Raw genomic sequence first — 23927 nt, 5'->3', positions numbered from 1 at the left:
ATTATTATTTTAATTATTAATATTCATATATATATTTATGTACATAATTACAAAAGTAGGTGTGCATTTCAATGGATTTAAAATGCAGAGGCAGAAATGTTTCTCTGATGCTTACAAAATATTGTAAGGCTAAATGAAAAACATTTACAAAGGTTTCATAAACATGTGCACAAAGAATACGGTTTAATACACCTACAGTAAACTCCACATAAATGATTTCCAGATATGGACTGAAAATGTTATAGAATACAAGTTTTGGAAAATGTCTACATTGATTTCAGCAAAAAAGCTAATATTATGTAAGATAATCATATAGCACACAATGGGACAGCGTTTAAATTAGTCCAGTACTAGGACTTAGTTACATTAAAATATTTAGGTCGTTTTTACAAACAAACCTTACAATACTGAAAAAACAATACTGGTGTGCATGTTGAGACAATGCCATTGACATATCAGTGCAAGCTGTTTCAGTTATTAAACATAGATTAACTCCATTATTTATTACCTTTCATTTTGTCAGAACAACAGAAGTTTGATAATTACATATCAATGCACTCTTAAAATACAATTAATCTTAATATTTAAAGCAGATTGAGCTAGAAGTTTAGTTTTAATAGAATAGCTACAATATATCTCTGAAATTCATATTTATACCCTATATATTTACACAAATCTATAGCCAGTAGTGTAGTGTGTATATCCTTGTGTCAATCATTCAACAGTTTACAGCAATCACAAGACACATGATGCTCTACTGACACCTGCTGGAATGAAATGACACCAATAAAGTTCACTATACACTGCAAAAAATGACTTTCTTAATTAGTATTTTTGTCTTGTTTTCAGTAAAGATATCTAAAAATCAAGAAACATTTTCTTATTCACTTAAGAACAGAATTCACTTAAGAATATTCACTTAAAATGTAGCTTTTTTGTCTATAAACTAGACATATTTTCTTAAATCCAGATGCTTTTTTATGGTGAGCAAAATGACAAAAATGTTTAGATATTTGTACTAAAAACAAGTTAAAATATTAGGTAAGAAAGTAATTTTTTTTCAGTACGTCAGAAGTCAAGTGTAATCCAGCAGTCTGATAAGGCAAAGAACAGCAAACGACAACAACTCGCATCAGATTGACATTCAACTACTAAAACCCTTTATCCATCTGTGACACACACTGCCATCTGTCGTCTCCTCTGTCCTTCAGCAGGGCGATGAAGACATTCGATCATAGTTAGGACACTTGAGCAGGGCCGGGTAGCTGGCGTTCATTTGAAGCGAGGCGTCGCTGCTGATGTCTGATGGGCTGCGGCCTCGCGTCCAGGCATCGGGGTGCAAGAACTGACCCGAATAATCCGAGCAGTTGCTCAGGCGCGGCCGGTAAAAGCTGGGGTGGGGCTGATAGATTTCCTCCGCTGTGTATCGCTTCATGAACAGGTAGACAGACATCACACCTGCACTCTGAACAGAACACACAAGACAACTAGATATGTAAGGATGTCAGACTTGTGTTTAAGGTCAAATAAGAGGCAGAAAGTTTGATATAGACATAAGGAGAAAGATCTAAACAGCCTAGAGAAACTTTAAACGTAAGACACAAGTTTAGGCGTCTCGTTCATTTCAATTCTGTGGAAAGATACAATAACGCGTGAGAGTTTGCTTTTGTTCTGTTTAAAAGAAATGTGTATGAATTAAGCTGAATTAACATGGTAAAATATTAGCGAGAGAGAAATATGCAACAGTTATACTATGACAAACAAAACACAGCCTGCAGCATTTGTACCTCTGTGAGCAGGAAAGAGATGGCGGCGAACGCAAATGACCAGCCGTACTTATAGCTGAAGTACGCTTCATTGGTCTTGGTCCTGTTCAACATCTCATCATTTATGCTGGAGATGTACAGAACCAAACCCACCACCAGAGACAGACCTGTGTGACAGAGAAACATCAGTTTGAGAGCAACCAGTGTGACATCATCACATCACGTGTCAGACTGACGAGTACCTGACAGGATGAAGAAGATTCCAGAGACAAACGCCAGTATGGTGCGGTGGGGCCGAATGTGTCCGATGTTGTTCAGCACAAAACCAATGAACATAAAGAACAAACTGACCAGTGGGAACGGCGTCGCCGAACGAATCATCTCTGCACAAAAAAACAAATGATCGTCATATAAAAAAACACAAAACACGACTACGCAGACATTTAAAGGTACAAGCATGTTTATGAGTCCAATATATTCAATACAGCAATTCATTCCAGTCCTCTCATTTATTATTTATATTTATCAAAGATAATACAAGTTAACACAACATGCAGTTTTTATCATGAAGGGAAAACAGAAGTTTAGTTTCTCTAACCACACCCAGGCCTGATTACTGCCACACATGTTCGCAATCAAGAAATCATTTAAAGAGGACCTGCCTGACAAAGTGAAGTAGACCAATAGATCCTCAAAAGCTACACTTCATGTTGAGATCCAAAAGATATTCAGAAACAAATGAGAAAGAAATTAATTGAGATCTATCAGTCTGGAAAAGGCTATAAAGCCATTTCTAAAGCTTTGAGACATAGAACATAAATGCTCGTCTCAGTTTTGCCAGAAAACATCTTGATGATCCCTAAGTCTTTTGGGAAAATACTCTGTTGACTGACGAGACAAAAGTTGAACTTTTTGGAAGGTGTGTGTCCCATTTCGTTTGGTGTAAAGTAACACAGCATTTCAGCAAAAAATATCATACCAACAGTAAAACATGGTGGTGGTCTGGGACTGTTTTGCTGCTTTAGGACCTTAAAGACTTGCTCTAATATATGGAACCATGAATTCTGTGACAATCACCCAAAACACACCAGCAAGTCCACATCTGAATGGCTGAAGAAAAACAAAATGAAGGCTTTGAAGGGCCTAGTCAAAGTCCTGACCTCAGTCTTGTGGCATGACCTTAAAAAGGCGATTTATGCTTAAAAACCCTCCAAAGTAGCTGATTTACAACAATTTTGCAAAGATAAATGCCTCAGAGTCTCCCTTCATTATTGTGACATTCCAGCACTCTGCTACACAGACTGATGTTCCTGCCTCCATAGTCCCCTTTCTTACAGTAAACCCCATCGTTTTTCTCTGACTATGTCCACCTCCAAAGGTTTATGACCACCATCCACATGGCCAGATGACTTTACTGGAGCAAATGAACCCAGAGTGTGGGGAGATTTTTCCTGAAGGGTTGGATTAGATAATCCAGACAGTACTTTTCAAGATGTATCCCCAGAGAAGACATTGGATGTGATGTTGATGAGAACTTGTGGCCAAATGCAAAAGAGAGCGAGGACCCTTACAGTAATTTACAATAAATGAACAACGATGTTGTTACAGTAATGTGATGTTTTTTATTAGTGGTGCTTGCATTTATGCAAGGCATCACTATTACTATTGCTCATACTTATTATTATTATTATATCTTTATTTATTCTTATATCTGGACACTTTTTCGGCGCGTAACTTGTCCCACACGGTTTGTCGTAGACCAATGAAACAGGGCTCAAAACGACCGGCTTATTGAGGACACGTCTGCTATGACTTTTATAAGGGATCGGGTGCAGGATTTCCGAAAGGGGGGCGAAAAACCACCCGAAAAATCCCATTGACTTAACATTGGGCCCAACTTTGACAACTCATAGCTCCGCTCGAGGATTTTGTAGAAACATGTGGGTTATAACATTTGAAGAGGGTGGTAGGCTCTGTAAGAACATACATGACATTGGGGTGTAAGTTGTACCCCTGGGGTGTAAGAGGCCCCCGAAATTTCCCATTGACTTATAATGGGGCAGGGAACACGCCCATATAAGGGAAAAAAAACTGTTCCAGATGGGATATCTTTGCTTTACAGTGTCGTAGAGATAAGTGGGTGGGCTCATTTTACTCGGGCATCCAATCAGTCTCTCAGGATCATCGCAGAGCTATTAAGCCACGCCCCTAGCAACAATTTTGGGCACCCTAGCAACATCTCCCATAGATTGCCATTATAAAATGCCCAGATGGATATCTTTGCACCACAGTGTCATAGAGACATGGGGGTGGGCTCATTTTACTCAGGCATCCAATCAGTCTCTCAGGATCCTTACATAGGTATTAAGCCACGCCCCTAGCAACCACTTTTGAGCACCCTAGCAACACAAAATTCAAACAGTTATATCTCGGCATCAGAACATCGTAGAGACACGGGGGTTGGACCGTTTGACTCGTGACTCAGAGTGTAATCACTATGGGATGTAATTTTTTCCCTAGCAACCAAATACAGTACCCTAGCAACAGAGTAAACAAAGCCTTATATCTCCGCAATAGAACATCATAGAGACACGGGGGTTGGACCGTTTGACTCATGACTTAGAGTGTAATCACTATGGGATGCCAATTTTTTTCCCTAGCAACCAAATACAGTACCCTAGCAACAGAGTAAACAAAGGCTTATATCTCCGCATCAGAACATCGTAGAGACACGGGGGTTGGACCGTTTGACTCGTGACTCAGAGTGTAATCACTATGGGATGCCAATTTTTTCCCTAGCAACCAAATACAGTACCTTAGCAACAGAGTAAACAAAGCCTTATATCTCCGCATCAGAACATCGTAGAGACACGGGGGTTGGACCGTTTGACTCGTGACTCAGTGTGTAATCACTATGGGATGCCAATTTTTTCCCTAGCAACCAAATACAGTACCCTAGCAACAGAGTAAACAAAGGCTTATATCTCCGCATCAGAACATCATAGAGACACGGGGGTTGGACCGTTTGACTCGTGACTCGGAGCGTAATCATTATGGGATGCCATTTTTTTCCCTAGCAACCAAATACAGTACCATAGCAACAGAGTAAACAAAGCCTTATATCTCCGCATCAGAACATCGTAGAGACACGGGGGTTGGACCGTTTGACTCGTGACTCAGAGTGTAATCATTATGGGATGCCAATTTTGTCCCTAGCAACCAAATACAGTACCCTAGCAACAGAGTAAACAAAGGCTTATATCTCCGCATCAGAACATCATAGAGACACGGGGGTTGGACCGTTTGACTCGTGACTCGGAGTGTAATCATTATGGGATGCCATTTTTTTCCCTAGCAACCAAATACAGTACCCTAGCAACAGAGTAAACAAAGCCTTATATCTCCGCATCAGAACATCATAGAGACACGAGGGTTGGACCGTTTGACTCGTGACTCGGAGTGTAATCATTATGGGATGCCAATTTTTTCCCTAGCAACCAAATACAGTACCCTAGCAACAGAGTAAACAAAGCCTTATATCTCAGCATCAGAACATCATAGAGACACGGGGGTTGGACCGTTTGACTCGTGACTCCGAGTGTAATCATTATGGGATCCCAATTTTTTCCCTAGCAACCAAATACAGTACCCTAGCAACAGAGTAAACAAAGCCTTATATCTCCGCATCAGAACATCGTAGAGACACGGGGGTTGGACCGTTTGACTCGTGACTCAGTGTGTAATCACTATGGGATGCCAATTTTTTCCCTAGCAACCAAATACAGTACCCTAGCAACAGAGTAAACAAAGGCTTATATCTCCGCATCAGAACATCATAGAGACACGGGGGTTGGACCGTTTGACTCGTGACTCGGAGCGTAATCATTATGGGATGCCATTTTTTTCCCTAGCAACCAAATACAGTACCATAGCAACAGAGTAAACAAAGCCTTATATCTCCGCATCAGAACATCGTAGAGACACGGGGGTTGGACCGTTTGACTCGTGACTCAGAGTGTAATCATTATGGGATGCCAATTTTGTCCCTAGCAACCAAATACAGTACCCTAGCAACAGAGTAAACAAAGGCTTATATCTCCGCATCAGAACATCATAGAGACACGGGGGTTGGACCGTTTGACTCGTGACTCGGAGTGTAATCATTATGGGATGCCATTTTTTTCCCTAGCAACCAAATACAGTACCCTAGCAACAGAGTAAACAAAGCCTTATATCTCCGCATCAGAACATCATAGAGACACGAGGGTTGGACCGTTTGACTCGTGACTCGGAGTGTAATCATTATGGGATGCCAATTTTTTCCCTAGCAACCAAATACAGTACCCTAGCAACAGAGTAAACAAAGGCTTATATCTCCGCATCAGAACATCATAGAGACACGGGGGTTGGACCGTTTGACTCGTGACTCGGAGAGTAATCATTATGGGATGCCATTTTTTTCCCTAGCAACCAAATACAGTACCCTAGCAACAGAGTAAACAAAGCCTTATATCTCCGCATCAGAACATCGTAGAGACACGGGGGTTGGACCGTTTGACTCGTGACTCGGAGTGTAATCATTATGGGATGCCAATTTTTTCCCTAGCAACCAAATACAGTACCCTAGCAACAGAGTAAACAAAGCCTTATATCTCCGCATCAGAACATCGTAGAGACACGGGGGTTGGACCGTTTGACTCGTGACTCGGAGTGTAATCATTATGGGATGCCAATTTTTTCCCTAGCAACCAAATACAGTACCCTAGCAACAGAGTAAACAAAACCTTATATCTCCGCATCAGAACATCGTAGAGACACGGGGGTTGGACCGTTTGACTCGTGACTCAGAGTGTAATCATTATGGGATGCCAATTTTTTCCCTAGCAACCAAATACAGTACCCTAGCAACAGAGTAAACAAAGCCTTATATCTCCGCATCAGAACATTGTAGAGACACGGGGGTTGGACCGTTTGACTCGGGACTCAGAGTGTAATCATTATGGGATGCAATTTTTTCCCTAGCAACCAAATACAGTACCCTAGCAACAGAGTAAACAAAGCCTTATATCTCCGCATCAGAACATCGTAGAGACACGGGGGTTGGACCGTTTTACCCGTGACTCGGCATGTAATCACTAGTGGATGCCAATTTTTTCCCTAGCAACCAAATACCGTACCCTAGCAACAGTGTAAACAAAGCCTTATATCTCCGCATCAGAACATCGTAGAGACACGGGGGTAGGACCGTTTGACTTGTGACTTAGAGTGTAATCACCAGTGGATGCCAATTTTTTCCCTAGCAACCAAATACAGTACCCTAGCAACAGTGTAAACAAAGCCTTATATCTCAGCATCAGAACATCGTAGAGACACGGGGGTTGGACCGTTTTACTCGTGACTCGGCATGTAATCACTAGTGGATGCCAATTTTTTCCCTAGCAACCAAATACAGTACCCTAGCAACAGTGTAAACAAAGCCTTATATCTCCGCATCAGAACATCGTAGAGACACGGGGGTTGGACCGTTTTACTCGTGACTCGGCATGTAATCACTAGTGGATGTCAATTTTTTCCCTAGCAACCAAATACAGTACCCTAGCAACAGTGTAAACAAAGCCTTATATCTCCGCATCAGAACATCGTAGAGACACGGGGGTTGGACCGTTTGACTTGTGACTTAGAGTGTAATCACCAGTGGATGCCAATTTTTTCCCTAGCAACCAAATACAGTACCCTAGCAACAGTGTAAACGAAGCCTTATATCTCCGCATCAGAACATCGTAGAGACACGGGGGTTGGACCGTTTAACTCGTGACTCTGAGTGTAATCACCAGTGGATGCCAAATTTTTCCATAGCAACCAAATACAGTACCCTAGCAACCGCATAAACAAAGCCTTATATCTCTGCATCAAAACCTCATTGAGACACGGGGGTTGGAACGCTTTACTTTTGGGTTGGAGTATAATCATATATTGTCCTGAGAATTTTGCCACGGCAAGCACCACTTTACATTTTCTTCAGGAAATGTACCTATCTAGTTATTATTATCATTATAGTCCTGAAATTTCTAGATTTTGTCTCTCTTTTTCATCTTTGAAAAGAAAGTAAAAAGGTGAAGTACTATATTCAAAGAAATAAAATTGCATCATTATGGATTTATTCACATATGACTGAGTTCATTTAAAGGTATTGCGGAGGATTTTCTTTTTCCAGGTGGATCATCAAGGCTATTGGTTCTCCTAGCTGTTAATCATTCTGGTAATATGTCCCTTTCTGCGCATGTGCACTTTCAGTATATGTGTGGTGAGCTACAGTTTCCATTCTCACTATGTTTTTTCAAAATGTCTGAGGGTCGCAAGAGAAAAGGTGTTTACAAATTGTATGACAAGAAGAGTGTTTTTGGGAGAATATTTCACACGCTGGCGTGCCTTAAAAGCACAGTTTGGGCTTCCCACTGATGTCTCAGTCGCAAAGTTTGTCATGCTATTTAGAGAAATCCATTTAAAATCACTACTAGTTAAAATTAGGGTGGCCATTCTTGCCAGTTTCGCCGGGGAACATGTTTTCGGGTTCGTTCTCCGGAAGTCTTGTTGGTCGACCGCATACGTCATCAAGGTCTAATATTTCGGGTTTAATTTCAGAAAAGCAACCGTTACATTTCAAGGTAAGAATGAAACTACAATGATTGTATGTCTTAAAAGAAGTAAATCTTAATTTTCTAATGTATTTTAACTGAATGTGATGACGTATGCTGTCCAGCAACGCGACTTCCAGAGAACGAACCCGAAAACATGTTCGGGACGTGTCCGGCGGAACTGGCACGAGTGGCCACCCTAGTTAAAATTGATGTGAGATATGATTAGCGATGCTAGCCGTGGCACAAGTCACACACCACTCACACATGGTAAACATCTCAATTTTGTCTAAAGTAGCCTTATGACCAAATGGTAAAAGGTATCACGCTATAGAGGAAATTGTTGCGCTCTCAATTAACTATATATTTCTTCAGGTCGTAGAACCAAGAAGGATATGTAGAATGCTGCACTGAGGATAGCAAGCTGCTGAAACGTTTGCTCAGGTTTCTCTGTTTTTAATTCACATTTTTGCACTATGCACTTTAATAAATACATTTTGTACTTTCTAGACCTTTTGAGTCTTTTTGGATTCAGTGTGTGGTCAGCCATTTTTTCTACCTCATTCTACAAAAGATATCACGCTGAAATGTTCTAAAACCTTGTGTGTTCATTTTTGATAAGTGTTCACCATAGCATTTATTTATTACACAAATGCAACAAGCTACTTCTACATTGCAGATCATGTCTTGAGTCCTCACTCAATCGATCAGTATAATAATGACAGACACTTGTAAACAAAGCGTTCAGGAGAATAACTTGGCTCATGCATGCTCTCTCTCTCTGGTGCACACGTTTAACTCTTTCACCGCCATTGACGAGATATCTTGTCAATTAAGAGAAAACGCTTCCCCGCCAATGACGAGATTTTCCGTCTTTCCGCAATATTTTAAACCCGGAAGTATTGCCCTATGGCAAGCGGCTGCATGTCCGTGTCTGTTTTAAAGATCGCTCTGAATGGGATCTCTATGAAAAGTCCGTCACAAAAATGGAATTATCTCTGCTTTTTGCTCAAAATTTAGTGTTTTTGCAGAAACCTACCCATATTCAAAAGCTGATTACAAAAGAACCACTGAAGGTATGATGAAACGTTATTTTTTTGTTTGAAAGCAGAGGGTCTGTTCTTTCATTTGGTATATTGTACGTTTATATATTTAAAGAAGAACATTTTCTGGAAGGCATTAAACTTTAGTGAAAATCATGAAAAACGCTGGCGCTGGCTGGCAACTATTTAAAAAAGCACTGCCGGTGAAAGAGTTAATAGGGAGCAGGTAGAGTGTTGCGCATGTGCATTTTTTCAAAAAGTGGAGGGTTGTTCTTTTTTTAATTCAGTAAAATCTTCCGCTATACCTTTAATAAAGTGAAAACTTGTTAATCTATAATGAAATTCTTATTAAGCAAAAAAAAATCATTCAAACTTTAAAAATAAAAGTTTATAATTTATGTAATGCTTCCTGTTGTTAGTGTTTTTTATGTCAGTGTGTTATGAATGTAACATATGTTTTTGAATGAGAATCATTGACAAGTAGTAGCTCAGTTGAGTGAGTTTTGGAGGTGATTAACTGTTTGGTCAGCATTCAGGTTGGTAGTGCAGAATCTAAGAAGTGTTTTATAAAATGTGTTTTCAGTATTGAACAATAAGAAATGCAATGTTAAGATGCTGTCTATGTAGGTCCTTGTGCATCAGCTCAGACTGCCATCCACACATCCATGGATGGCAGTCAACAAAATTCTGTTGGAATAAACTCTGAGATAACAGGATATTCACAGAAAACATGGACTAGTTATTATGTGACTGGTCGTATCATAAAAACCATGAAAGTACCTAATGAGAAAAGACAGATAATAATAAATAGTTCACCTGCAGTGAGAACACTGGGCCTGTGCATTCCCACATTTCATGTAAAATCTAAAAACTAGTGCTGTGTCTTAATAGGGTTGCAAAATTTCAGAAATGTTCAAGGCTGGAAACTTTCCATGGGAATTAATGGGAAATATGGGAATTAATAGGAATAAACTGGGAATTTGAAATTGCAGAGATGCATTTGTCATATTTATTGTATAAGTTCATATTAGCTTGTCATATTTACTGTTTTTTATTTAGTAAGGAATAATTGATGACGGGCCATTTAATTATAAGAAAATAATGCACACCCAAGGTGGTAAATGACACTTAGTCAATTATTCCACTTATATCACGGTTACAGTGGTTGAGTGGTTCATGTAGGTTGTCTACAAATCGGAAGGTTGGTGGTTCAATCCCCGTTTCCACCTGACCAAGTGTCGAGGTGTCCTTGAGCAAGACATCTAACCCCAGCTGCTCCCGACGAGCTGGATGGCGCCTTGCATGGCTGACACCGCTGTCGGTGTATGAATGTGTGAGTGAATGTGAGGCAAAATTGTAAAGCGCTTTGGATGGCCATTGGTCTATGAAAGCGTTATATAAATGTAGTCCATTTACAAAAAATATTGCTCTGGTGCCTATTTTTAAGACATTTGACAAGTTAGGTGTGCGGTTAATGAAAAATAATAATGCATACCTGTGAAACATTTCTCAACCAATCAGAATACAGCATTTAACAGACCTGTGGTATAAATTATATTTAATACACATATATTATATTTTAAATAAAAGATATTGCATTTATTTCTAATTTGTTAATTTTTAAAAAGAAGAAAATAACTGACAACAAGAACTAACAATAGTATATAAAGATAAATCTGTCAGTATCCTTCAGCTGATTCCAGTTACGCCTTCGTCTCTCGTTGTATTGTGGGAAATAGTGAGTGAGCGAGTGTACATCAAATGTACTTTCGAAGTCAGGATTAAAAGTAGTGAACGATTGTAGGGAGTGAAGTTGATCACTTCGGTTTCGGACACAACTACAAAACGGCAGATGATATAAGAGATAAGGGGCGGTTTCAGACACAGTCGAGGTGTGAAGTGCTGTAATAGATATTAAACCCCAGGTGTCTTTGTGAGTTTGATGATGAAGTGACTTACTCAAAACACTGAGAGTAGACTCACTGGTCAGCTGGACACTCATAGGCATCACATACTCGATAGTAAAACAGCGACCTCGCTCTTCACCTGACAGAGAGACAACAGATGATCAGTGACATTGATATACAGATGAATATAGATACAGCACAGATAAATCTGATCGAACATTACGGACTTGACTAATTTGTGAGAAAAGAGTTCCTCGTGAACCTTGCACATGTTCCCAGATCCATCATGTCTCATAACACATTATCACTATAACACCCGCACAAGAGCTTTTCTCTCACCAAAATAAAGTCACAGACTTCTTAAAGTTGTTAGTGTTCAAACGACCTCACATCTGCTACCAGTCACGCTCAATTTCACCGGCTATAAACAGTGTGCTGTTTCACCCACAAACATCCTACACACGAAGAGCATTTGTGTTGTGTTGTGTGTGCGTGCGTGCGTGTGTGTGTGTGTGCGTGTGTGTCACAGCAGGCTTTTGTTTGGCAATCCAGATGAGTGTGAGCTAAACGATAATGAGACGCCCAACCACACGTCTATAAACCTCAACAATACAGGACAAGAGATATCCCAGCGTTAAACACGACCAGGTAATCCAGCTCTCACACAAATAAATGCTCTTGAGATGTCAAAGGTAAAGTAAGATGCATCTATTATAATAGTCTCAGAATGCCTGACCTGATGGAAATAATGTCAACTAAACCTCTCAGTATGTGTGCAAACCGTTGAGCTAACTGGATATTCATAGAAAACTCATTCAGAAAACTGACAGTAAAATGATACTGGACAGATTATCTGTAAAGATTCTTCATTATTCAGATTGTAAAAATATTTTCTGTAAGATTCTGGAGCATCTTGGATGTATAACAAGCAAAACTATGAATTTTCAGTAAAAAAAAAAAAACTTCAGCACAGACCCCCACTGTAAAAGCTTCATGTTCTTCCTAACACCAATTTAAAATATTAAACTTCAACGGCATCTATATTGAATTCCAACTATTAACCTGTTATCTACCAGATCATTGATTAGTAAAATAGCAATAACAGTTTGAATTCATTTCTTTCTAATTCGTAAAAATCTGATCAATGACATCACACACGTGATGAAGTTTATCACTGACATCAGACCTTATCAATTACATCACACATGAGAAGAAATGATGTTTAGGACTTTAGAAGAGCTGTTTCACCTGTAGCCTAGTAAGTAAAGAGACTTTTTTTTTGCTTTTTAAAAAGTGCAAATATTGCATTTTGTTTAAAATGTTTTTAAATGCTACCCCACAGATTTATTGTATATGATGACACTGTATATGGTTAGATGGGAACCATTTTTAAGAAATACTCAGGGCGCTGTCCCAGGTGCTGAACCCTTTCAGCTTTCCACATGTTTGTTAATTTTTTATCTCCTGTTAAAAAATAAAGGGGTGCAAACTTTTTTTCCATATTTGTAAATTATTCTTGTAAAAATAGATTTTGAGATGATATATCCATACTTTATCAGCAATTAAAACCAAAGCTTCTATTACAAAAAAAAACATTTTCCATTTACAAATTCAGCCATGTAAAAAGGGAATCTGCATTGAACGAGCGCAAATGGCTTTTAAACAGACCTATACCCAAAACACACCAGTTACTCATTACGAGAATAGGGACAACACTTTCAGACCATGCGTGACGACCTGCCATCAAACTAGCAAAAGTTGATTCGGACACACCCTAAGTGCACTTCCACCATTGATGGGTAAAATAGACTTTGACCTTTGACTTTCTGGTTGCACCATCTGACCTCTGCAAAGAATTTACATTTAACAGACTTCTACTTGGATGGTGGTAAAAATGGCCTGATTTCAAATTCATAAATATACTTAAATACAATTAAATAGTGTTTGTTGGATAAAATTAAAATTTTTCTCATTTTACATTGGTTGTACCACCAGACACAGAAAGTGTACTAGCCTACCTACTACATTAAAGTAGCTATTTTCTAGTATTTGGGAGATATCTCCTAACTTTTCTTTCAGCCATAAAGACCACCTGGGCTTCATTGGATGATGTGATGTCATGTTTATGTCTATACTTGTTCATTTCTTAATAAAACCCCCATGTATTTTGTATTTGCAATTGTATTACCTTGACATGTAAGAAAATCCAAATTTCCAATTATTTTTTCAATGACTCTAACATCCCAACAACTACTGATTAAAATGTGTTTATAGGAAAGGTTTCAAACATATATTAAGTAAGGAATAATGTACGACAGGCCATTAAATTATTGTAAAATAATGCAAACCATGGTGGTTATGCAGCACGTCACAAAGCGGAGTTACACCGCAGGACCGGAGTCACTTATTCCACTTATACCACAGTTACCACAGATATTGCTCTGGTGGTTATTTTAGGACATTTGATTGGTCAGGTTCTCAACCAATCAGAATAAAGTATTCAACAGGCCCGTGGTATAATGCCAAAGTATCTTATATTAAATTTATAATAATTTAAACACCATTTTTAACAGTTGTCATAAATTGAAAAGTTGCCCCACCTTCCATTTTACAAATATGAGATACCAAAACAAAATAAGCATTATTTTAGAAAAATATATGTATGTATGTATGCCTGATGAAGATCTTGTGATCAATATGTCGCTGTTGTCTGAGACAATGTAGGGATGAAATGCGCTCTGTAGAGCAGTTTGTCTGTTTAGGGCTACTATACAAACATGATGGCCACTGCCATGTATGGGAACCCACGGTGTATGGAGATATTAACCACTCATTCTAAGGTAATAAAACCATACAGTTTATTAAGTCACGACTGATAACATACTTCTGTAGATTAGATTGCATTTCTGTCCTTTTAAAGGTTACATAATGCACCTTTAAACTAAATAGGTTTTATAGAATAAAGTGGCACATTTCATAAATGTATCAAGCTATTTTTATAGTACACAATGCACCCAAACACACTAACTGACACTGCAATAATACAAATAAACTGTACATTAGCATTACTAACTGAGAAATATGTAGTTGCTGTTGAGAAAAGATGCATTGCTACAATGCAAAACTATAGAAGTACATCTGAATTCAATTCAGTTGAGAAACCAGACACAAGTGTAGGATGTGAACTATTCCTCTAAGCCGTTCTATATAGTGTACTAAAGTAATCTAGTGTAGTGAATAAGATGAGTGTGGATATCCAGACCCGCTCACCTGCGATGAAACAGACCCTCCAGAGGCCGGAGTGAATGGCCATGCGCATGTCAGTGCTCTGGTTAAGAGGCAGTATGATGCCCTCCTCCAGGTAAAGCCAGTAGTCTGTACTGACAGCGATACCCAGCAGACCCAGGCTGCAGACTGCAAACACGCTGCTCAGCAGGGTCAGAGCCTTCCTCCCGCACGCACTCATGCCAACAGGGGGCGCAAGTGCCACACGACCCACCTGAGGTGAAAACAGATGCATGAGCTGTAAATCTGCAGGGGTGAGAACGTCTGCAAATCTGGCACATCGTGATTCATGACTGCTGTGAAAAACACACGTACTGTATCTGTATAAAAGTTGTCAAGCAGTACACAGATGCTGTCTGAATACTGATGATGATACAGCTCACAATCTCAGAAATATGTTCACATAACGAGACAGAAAACTCTTCAATAGAGAGAGAGTTTGGGTCCAAAAATACAATCAGGACGCCAGGAATTTCCACTGACCTAATGGTTTTTATACTAACCTAAATGTATTTTCTACCCCACACAAAAAAAAAAAATGTTTTGCATGTTTACATGTAGGACTGTCACGGTAAGTAATTTTCATAGGTCAGTTAATTAAAAGAAAAGTGATTGTTTTTAAATAATATGTCTTTTGTTATTCCAAATGCATTAACTGTGTGATGTGTTTATATAACAAGTTTCATGCTAGCCCTGTGTCTACGAAAACCTGCCAGATTAACCGGAATTTAATCAACAGAAAAACTGCACTTCAACAAATGTATGCCTCCAATAGTGTGTAATATATATTTGGAAAATAAATTCCAAACTCTATCTTTATTCTTCATCAAATCTATTAACCATTTAATTTTGAAAGTATTATTGTGTGTACTAAAATCCAGAACCTCTAGCCCCCCTTTGTTCTAGTATTACATATGACCTCTTTCTTAAATAATGGCGACAGGGATTCCCCCGAGGGGAAGTGTTTAGGGAAGTTTGGGAGTGCGTGTCTAAAACGTGAGTGAAACGCAGCCATAATCACGTTAGGCCTATTTACATGTAGCTTATAATTAGTGATATACCCAAATATATCGGCCGATATTTAGATCTTTTAAATCAGAATCGGCCAATAGATTTCTCTATATTACTTTCATTTGTTTGTAATGAAAAGACACTCAATGTAAAGCCGAAGTCTGACAGACCGTAAAATGACCAATAATTAATCACTTTTTATCATGACGTTATATTGTATCACACACAACAACACACTTGTTCAAACAGTATATTGTGAGATGTCAGATCCACATGAATTATATCTTATTATGTAAATGATTCATTATGTGAATAAGTACTTTTAAAGGTATATTTATAAATGCATACGAAATGTAGTTTCACCAATTTTCTGTTTGTCTCTGGTTTGTTTTATCGGCCGTACAGATTTCTTAATATCGGTATCGGTCATAAACACCACCCATAACTTCACTATAATTACAGTATATAAGGGTGTCCAAACAATGTTTGTCTCTTTTTCTACATTGTGAGGTCATTTCGTCTCCTTTTTCACAATGTAGGTCAAAGCAGCGTACACACACACGCGGGCACACATTGACTCAGGGCACTAATGGTGACTTTTTCACGTGTTTGGTCACAGCTGTGGCCGCTGGCACACGTCATCACTGTTCAACAAAATGAAACTGTCAGCTCATAAAAATCATTATATGTGAAATGACGTATACCTGTCACTCAGAATGTCAGGGCGTCCATTAGTCCGTGATTTATATGTAAAGAAGCCTGTAAGAAAGACACATTCATGATGATGAGACACTGACATACAAACACAATTCACAACATCACACAGCAACACATTCATCAAGAGATCATCGCATAAACCATCAGAGTATTTTTATGTCATGCTGAACACCAAATGTTTTTTTTTTTTTTATAACAATGAGAAAATAACTGGTCATTCACTTGAATGCCTGTGGCAAACTGTGTGTGTGTGTGATATTTTATGAGATATGATATGAGTCAAAACCCATGAGCTAACATTATATCCTCTTTAAAGCATGTTACCTGGTGAGATATTAAAATAAGCCATGGTTTCAAATAACATGAGAAGTCCTGTGAGAAATGTTCAATAGGAAACATTTGTAATATTTTAGAGAATAAACTGATGACAGAAGTGCTCTCTGGTAGTGTGAACATTACTGAACACTGGCATTTTATCAGTTCACAGCTTTTACTGTTGGCAAAACAAAACAAGTTTACTGATCCGCAGTTACAAAAACATGTATTCAAGTATTTTATTTAATGAAGTTAAATTACTCTTCAAGTATCTACTGTAGTAAATAATTTTATCATTTCTGTCAACATACGCAATTCACCCGATGCCAACATCATCAAACGCGTCATTCAGTCACGCATTATATTATCTTAAAAGCTAATGAAGTCATTTGAAAATGCTTATGATTTACCTGATGAATGATTTTGATTGGAGTATCAGTAAATGTGAGAAAAGCAGCTGTGGAGTAAATCAGATCCTCATCAATAAGAAAGCGCGACACCAGTGACTGCATGAGCGTGTGCGTCTGATTCATTTCAGTGAGTCGATCGTCTGGACGATTCTTTTTGAATATGTCGACTCATTGATTCAGTTGAGTCGCAACGCTGTTCCTAAAATTTCCAACATACCTTTAACCAGGGGCGGACTGGGACAATATTCAGAACTTGACTCCATCCCAGGTCATCTTGGCTGCTGCCGTTCATTTTTAACATATTCAAGTAATCCACCGGATTTGCTAATCTTATATTTTAATATTAGCCTATTAGTTGATATAACAGGTAGACTAGCAGACGAAAGCCATAACTCAGCCATTGTGTTCATATGACTGGGAACAAAACGATACAGATTTAAAATAAAGAAAAGGGGACTGACCAACTAGTGATCTATCTTAATGAGTTGTCAAGATGTAGGTCAACCCTCAAAAACTTACTAGGACTACACAATAGGCTATACCACCAGCATACCACAGACAAATACACAGTTGGCTTACACTTTTCAAAAGTGAAGAGAGACACAGAAATGAAACAAACAGTTATCTATACTTTACTTATATTAATAGATTTTTAAAGACATTTTAACGAACTGCAAATTTAAAGGTGAAATGACTGTAAAAAAGCATGATGTGCACTTTTGATACAGTTTTTACAAAAATAAAGTTTAATAAAATGATAAACTGCACATATCACCCTTTCAGTGCACTGCCGAGGTCATGTGGTGGCCTTTTCGCATCCCGATTGCTTTGTAGATTTTTACCGTTTCTCAATCCGAAAGCAGCAGCCTCCGGAGGTGGCATTTGTAGGCTGCATTACGTCATCAAGACGTTCTTTTTTCAGGATATTAACAATTATAAAATTGGCAATCGTAAATTGTTGTGCTAATTATAACTTGCGAATGTAATGCTCAGTTAACCCCGACAAAACGTTTATTAAACAGAAACGGTGAAGTGTTGAAGATCCTGTTGTGATGAGGCAAGAGTTGCAACTAGAATTGCCATGCTTTGTGTTCTTTTTTAAATGTTTCTGAAGCCTGATGAAATTGTTATAAATGTGTGTATTTAATACTGTAAATACACTCAATGTTACAGTCACTGCCCCTGCCGTCCAGAATGAAAGACAACATTCCCATTGTGCCAGCTGTCTCTTTAGTACCGCGTGGTTTATTTACATGTTGCTGCTGATTGGACTGTGGTTCTGACACACCCACCAAACAAGAAAAAAAGTAACATCAGTGCACACTGTTTTCAGGAAACATGTCGTTCAACCCGCAAACCGTAAAAAAAAAAGGAAAACTTTGCGCACCGTTTTGAAGTTGAATGTGCCCCTGAACTGGCTGCACGGCAGGCCAGAACGACCGCCAGGGGCACGTTGCTGCATCTTCTTCCTGAAGTGCCGTCTGTGTGTGTGCGTGTGTTTAAGTGCACTCAAAAGTGCATACATGGAGAGACACATTTCAAATACTGTAGCATGCGCGCAATCTTTCTGTTCTTGACAGGACAAGTTGTTTGCCAATAAACGACATGGCAGAAATTAGTTCTTGTCTTAATTCATGTATAATGCTGAAACAAATGTAGGCATGTCAGAATTACAGTTATGCCGCTTACATGATGTAGCCTTTTTTAATGTTTGATGACAAGATAGAGACTTAAGGAAAATTATGTAGACTAATAATTTAAGTTTAATGTCCTATGATCAGCCTACTTATTTGTATGTCCCACAGCTGACATGGAACGTTATTCAGGAACATCAATTTTAGGTTTAAACCGGAAAGGTTGAAATACTATTTCTGTTCGGAACGAACCAACTGGGAAAAAATTTGGTTAAAAGCCCTATTGTAACATTGAAACACTTTATACCCAAATGTCAAAAAAGTTACTCAAATCAATGAACAGCACTAATAAAGCCCCATTCCTTCAGATCATTAACTAAAAAACATTTGATTTAGTAACTCTTTAAGCATGCGTTTGGGTATTAAAGTAGCCTATATGATGAAATGATTTGCTCGTGATCATCATCAGCTACAGTTTCTTCTGTGCGCGTGCATGGAGGTGGGGCTGTTTGATGTGCCATATTAACCTGTTATGACCCTGACACCACTTTCAGCTCAAATCATGACATTTTTTCATGCCCACACAAAAATGTCTGCAGCTCCTCAACCATTTCATCTATAGACACAATTGCGATATCTTTAAAACTATTTGAATTTTATTCAATTTTAAACATGATTTTTCTGGAAACAAAATTCACCTGTTTCTGCTGTTATGATGAATTTGCTTGTTAAATATGATCATGATAATAAAACTACAGTACAAATAGCCTATATTGCCATGTCTGAAAAGCAATTGGCTGGGTTTGCTACTTTCAAAATGATAATACAGAGAACACTTAAATTAAAAAAATTTTATAAAGCTGCCATAAATTGGTGAAATATATCAGCAGGGGATGATGCTTTGGAACCCCTAGATTTGGGCTAAGCCCCCAATGTCTACAATATGACTCAGCCCCTGCCTTGTACTGACAAATCTGAACATATATCAGTGACATTGTTTTGCCTTAAAATCACACAAATGTATTGTTTCTGGTCTGGTCTGTTTGTAAACCTGCACCTATATGTGCTGCTCAATTATGATAAAAAAAACACATGGACAACATCTTCGTCTCATACATTTATTTATACATGTTATCTTTCACAATGGACAGAGGGAGAACATTTTTGAAAAGAAAAACAAAGAGTGGATAAACCTATGAACTAAAACACTGTCCTGGAATCCATAACATAATAATAATAAATAGATTTATAATTCCTAGACGAATCTACATTATTAAATGGCATGGTGGAATGCTTTAAATAAGATACTACATATGCCAAGGGAATGTCGAAATGCCACCTTACATGCAGAAATCACAATCAAACATTACATTCCTCAATACTCTCAATGTGAGACACTTTGTTTACCTGCTTGAGGATGGAAGATGACTTCTTAAGTATTGTCCTCTATTTCGCTCTATTCAAATCATTCATATTCATTTGCTTTTGTTTTCCATGCACTTTTGTTTTCCATGCCACATACACCAAACTTAAGGTTTATTAATATCAATGCAAAAAACATAAAAAAATGTATAGTGTAGAAATCTGCCAATATTAGAAATTTAGAGACCAAATCGAAGCACCTGTAAACCTAAATATTCCACTGAGGGTTGGCACAAAACTACAGAGCCCATACTGAGCAATTCTCTGTGTAAATACAAACTTTCTGAGGTACGGAGAAGAGGTCATAATATATACTTCATTTCTAATCTGAAGTGTTAATATTGAATTTCATACCATTGTTCAGGTGTAACGCTCAGCAGCAGGTGGAGTCTATACATGACGTCTACTTACTACAGTAGGTGTCCAACAACTGACACAAAAGCGACATCACAAAGGAAGATAGTTAAGATGGAAGAGTTAGTTAGTTAACTTGGTGCCACATTCATTCCATGCTAGAGGATCCTGGATTCCTGGACTCATGCCACATTGCTATGCATGCACTGATTGGCCGACATGCCACATGCACACACAGCAGCAGCACACACTTGCAGACACACATGCACGCACACGCACACACGTACTGCAGGAGTTCTGATACTGTCCACATAACCCGGTCAGTCTACATACTCCTCCTGCACTTTAGCATAAAAACATAGCAGAATACAAATACAAGAAATACATATAACAAAGGTCTGCTGATATCAAAGCTATCTCAAATTAGCCAAACTAGTCTTCTTCAATCATCTAGCATAAAAACCATCTATGTTATTAAAAGCACATTCATTTCTTAATATAAAATTCGCAGAATAATGTACGCATTCTCTGTATTTACAAAAAACTCGGTTTATAGTCTGTACCTTGAGTATGACAATAAACATAGCTCTATATATGTGAAGGTTACTGTAAATGTAAGATCTGATCAGATTTACTACAGGACATCTTCTTATCATCTGATAAGAACCACAGTTTAACAGAGAGAGGATTCAACACATAAACACTTGGCTGCATACTACCAGACATTACATATCTGATCCTTCATCTCACTAAATCATCTTCATATAAACCTCTTCGTCCTGTCACATTTCTTAAAAAAAACTGTTTAAATAAAAAATTAAGCCTGTTTAGGATGTTAAAATAAATTATAGTTTTACTCTGACTTTCATTTTCAATAACGCATAAAACTATTTCAAGTGATAGCTGATTTTTGGTACATTTATACTTTCCATTCTCCTCATAGTGATTCTCTTTATTTAGTAGGACTAATAGGAATTGTAATGTAACTGAAAGGGTAGATAAACAATTTTGCATAAAAATGATAACACTACTTGTTTGAGAAGATGTGCTTACACGGCACACATTTCATCTTCACTGTCTTTAAACAAAATATAAGTTGTCAAGTTAAAACAAAGAGTGTTACACATTTTGGTAGAGTAGAGAAAATATTTAATAAATGAAGACACATAAGTGCTGTCTGTGTGGAGGTTTGTCCCATAGAGCAGTTGTTCTCAAACATTTTGGCATGCGCAAACCCAAACCCCCCCTACCCATGTACAGTGCATCCGTACGTGGACCCCCCACCGAAAATGTATAACATAAAATGTTCCAAAACTTGAATAAAACAAAGTACATGTACTTATTCAATGTAGTGCTGTATTGTAATATGTAATTGATGTATTTTATAAGATCTAAACCGTTTGAGAACCACTGCCATAGAGGTTTGTGTTTACTGTATTGGGCTCAGATTCTGTGTGGGTCTGTCCATTATAGACGAGGAATCGCTCAGTACCACCATTCATACACAAGAGAAAGTTTAAAAAGTTTTATGTTAAAAATGTGGGAAGCAGTCGAGCACGCAGGGACCGGATCTGAAACTTTCACGCTAAAGCCCGGAAAGCAATAACGGCTCATTGTCAGTCAAGATAAGGGACGGTAAAAATATCTATATGCATACAGTATATAGAGCTAGATATAAAAACTTCTTGATGCATCTGTATTTTGGCACTCCTATAACAAGATATCTTTATAGATTTACAAATATATAGAGATTTATATCATTCAGGAACATTAGAAATGGCAGTAAAGAGGAGATATAGGAAAGGACAGAAAAACCTTTTGGGTTATTGTCAGCATGCTTTACACACAAAGAATCTGAGGTCTGAAAAAAGAGATCGCTCGCTCGCTTTTCCACCATCCAGCATATATCTGTGGGCTTTGTTAAATATACTGCGTAAAGACATTTCGTGATACCTACCTTTTGCACCAGTCTTTGCTTTGGGTGCTCATACTGTATGATGTTGTTTAAGGAGGCTTTGAAACCAATCTCGCATCATCTACATAACGTATCCCCCCTAATGTGTGGACGCGTGCTTTTGTGATATACCGTGTTTCCAGTGGGCCATCAAAAACCCTTCCCTCCAGCTCACTTCCGTTCAGATATGTTCAGATAAAGGGTATTTAACTAGATTTGTGGAGTTCCTCAACAGCGTGGATAGGATCGATCCGGTCAGATGGTCTCATACCACACTGTGAAGCGTCGCTGGATGGATGAACTCTGGGTTTATGAAAGAGAATCCAGCAAATTCACTCTGATCAATGTTGGCGATGACCAGCTGGTCCGGAGGAGTCAACATGGGTTGTGTGCGGGTGAAGAATTTGTCGAAGTTCTCCGCCGCTTTGCCGCACTGTGAAAGAAAGGCCAAATGAAGAAAGAGACTGGGTTATTTTGAGCTTAAACTGAAGAGCTGGCAGTGTGATTGAAAGAAGGGCTTCTGCTACTGACGTGATAAAAGCTTGTGTGTCTACTGGAGGAATATTAAAATGCACTCAATTGAAAGATTGAAATACAATATCTGCTGTCTAGTTTAAGATCCTGTAGTGTACCAGTAGGATCATTTGAGAGCGGCTTTTTTATCACACACACACACACACATATATATACACACACACTGGGAAAATATTAGCACACATGGTGGGAGGTTTGATGTAAACGCTTGAATAGACCCTAAAAAAAGACCCATCATCAAGTGGAGTAAAGGGCGATTTATAGTCGTGCGTAGGTCCTACGCCGTAGCTTGTCCGTAGCCTGTGCGTAGCTCTGCGTAGCCTGACGCGCACCTCACAAAATTTCTAACAGCGCGTCGGCTCTACGCGGACCGCAAGCTCTGTGATTGGTCCACCAGAACCCCTCCCGTCAAGTAAAAAAACTGCGTCATAGGTATTTCCGTTTGAGACGGTGAAAACAAAGATGAGCCAAGTTGAGGAGTGATTTAACTCAAACTGAAACATAAGTCGCTGTTTATTTACTTCCATCATTGCTGGTCTTCTTAAATTATACACAACAAGTTGCTATTTCGTCTTCGTGTGTGGGTTAACTTGCTTAGCTTCTTCTTCTGTGACGACTTCTGCTGCTACTGTGGTCACACTCGTGATTACTGCCAACCAGCGGTCTCGCGTGTGTTTGCACGTCGACGCGGACGGCGACGCACAAGTATAAATGAATACCGACGCGGAACCTACGCCGTCGCTGCTACGCCGTATGACCTACGCACGACTATAAATCGCCCTTAACCCCATAATCTCTCTCCTGAAACACAGCTAACCAAATCTACAGTATAGAATCTAATCTCCAGTCAATCCATCTGCTGTTTTTAAAAGAGATCATGTACAGCCAGCCGGTTGTTATCACAGATTATACCACAGCGCTGCTTTATTCTGATTTGTTG

The 23927-nt window shown here is 38.6% G+C and overlaps 2 protein-coding genes across 5 annotated transcripts in view; both read right to left on the bottom strand.

Moving 5' to 3' along the window:
• Positions 1-153: 153 nt before the first annotated feature.
• Positions 154-17220, bottom strand: cacng5b (calcium channel, voltage-dependent, gamma subunit 5b). Of its 2 annotated transcripts, none has more exons than XM_065263674.2 (6): positions 17090-17220; positions 14622-14850; positions 11404-11490; positions 2009-2149; positions 1788-1933; positions 154-1465 (listed from the first exon to the last, which is right to left on the bottom strand). In XM_065263674.2, the coding sequence occupies exons 1-6, from the start codon at positions 17210-17212 to the stop codon at positions 1208-1210; spliced, it is 984 nt and encodes a 327-aa protein (XP_065119746.1). In that variant the 5' UTR covers positions 17213-17220; the 3' UTR covers positions 154-1207. The 2 variants fall into 2 exon arrangements, with proteins under 2 accessions (XP_065119746.1, XP_065119747.1); XM_065263675.1 differs by lacking the exon at positions 17090-17220 and adding an exon at positions 16352-16409.
• Positions 17221-19827: 2607 nt separating this feature from the next.
• prkcab (protein kinase C, alpha, b) overlaps positions 19828-23927 on the bottom strand; it is a 157035-nt gene continuing 152935 nt past the window's right edge. For all 3 annotated transcript variants that reach the window (XM_065249958.2, XM_065249959.2, XM_065249960.2), the window contains one exon: positions 19828-22886. In XM_065249958.2, coding sequence (XP_065106030.2) covers positions 22719-22886 — 168 coding nt within the window. In that variant the 3' untranslated portion in view covers positions 19828-22718. The remainder of the gene's footprint in view (positions 22887-23927) is intronic.

The sequence above is a fragment of the Paramisgurnus dabryanus genome, chromosome 3 (genome assembly GCF_030506205.2).
Source record: "Paramisgurnus dabryanus chromosome 3, PD_genome_1.1, whole genome shotgun sequence".
NCBI lineage: Eukaryota > Metazoa > Chordata > Actinopteri > Cypriniformes > Cobitidae > Paramisgurnus > Paramisgurnus dabryanus.
This window is presented reverse-complemented; position numbering and strand designations above follow the sequence as displayed.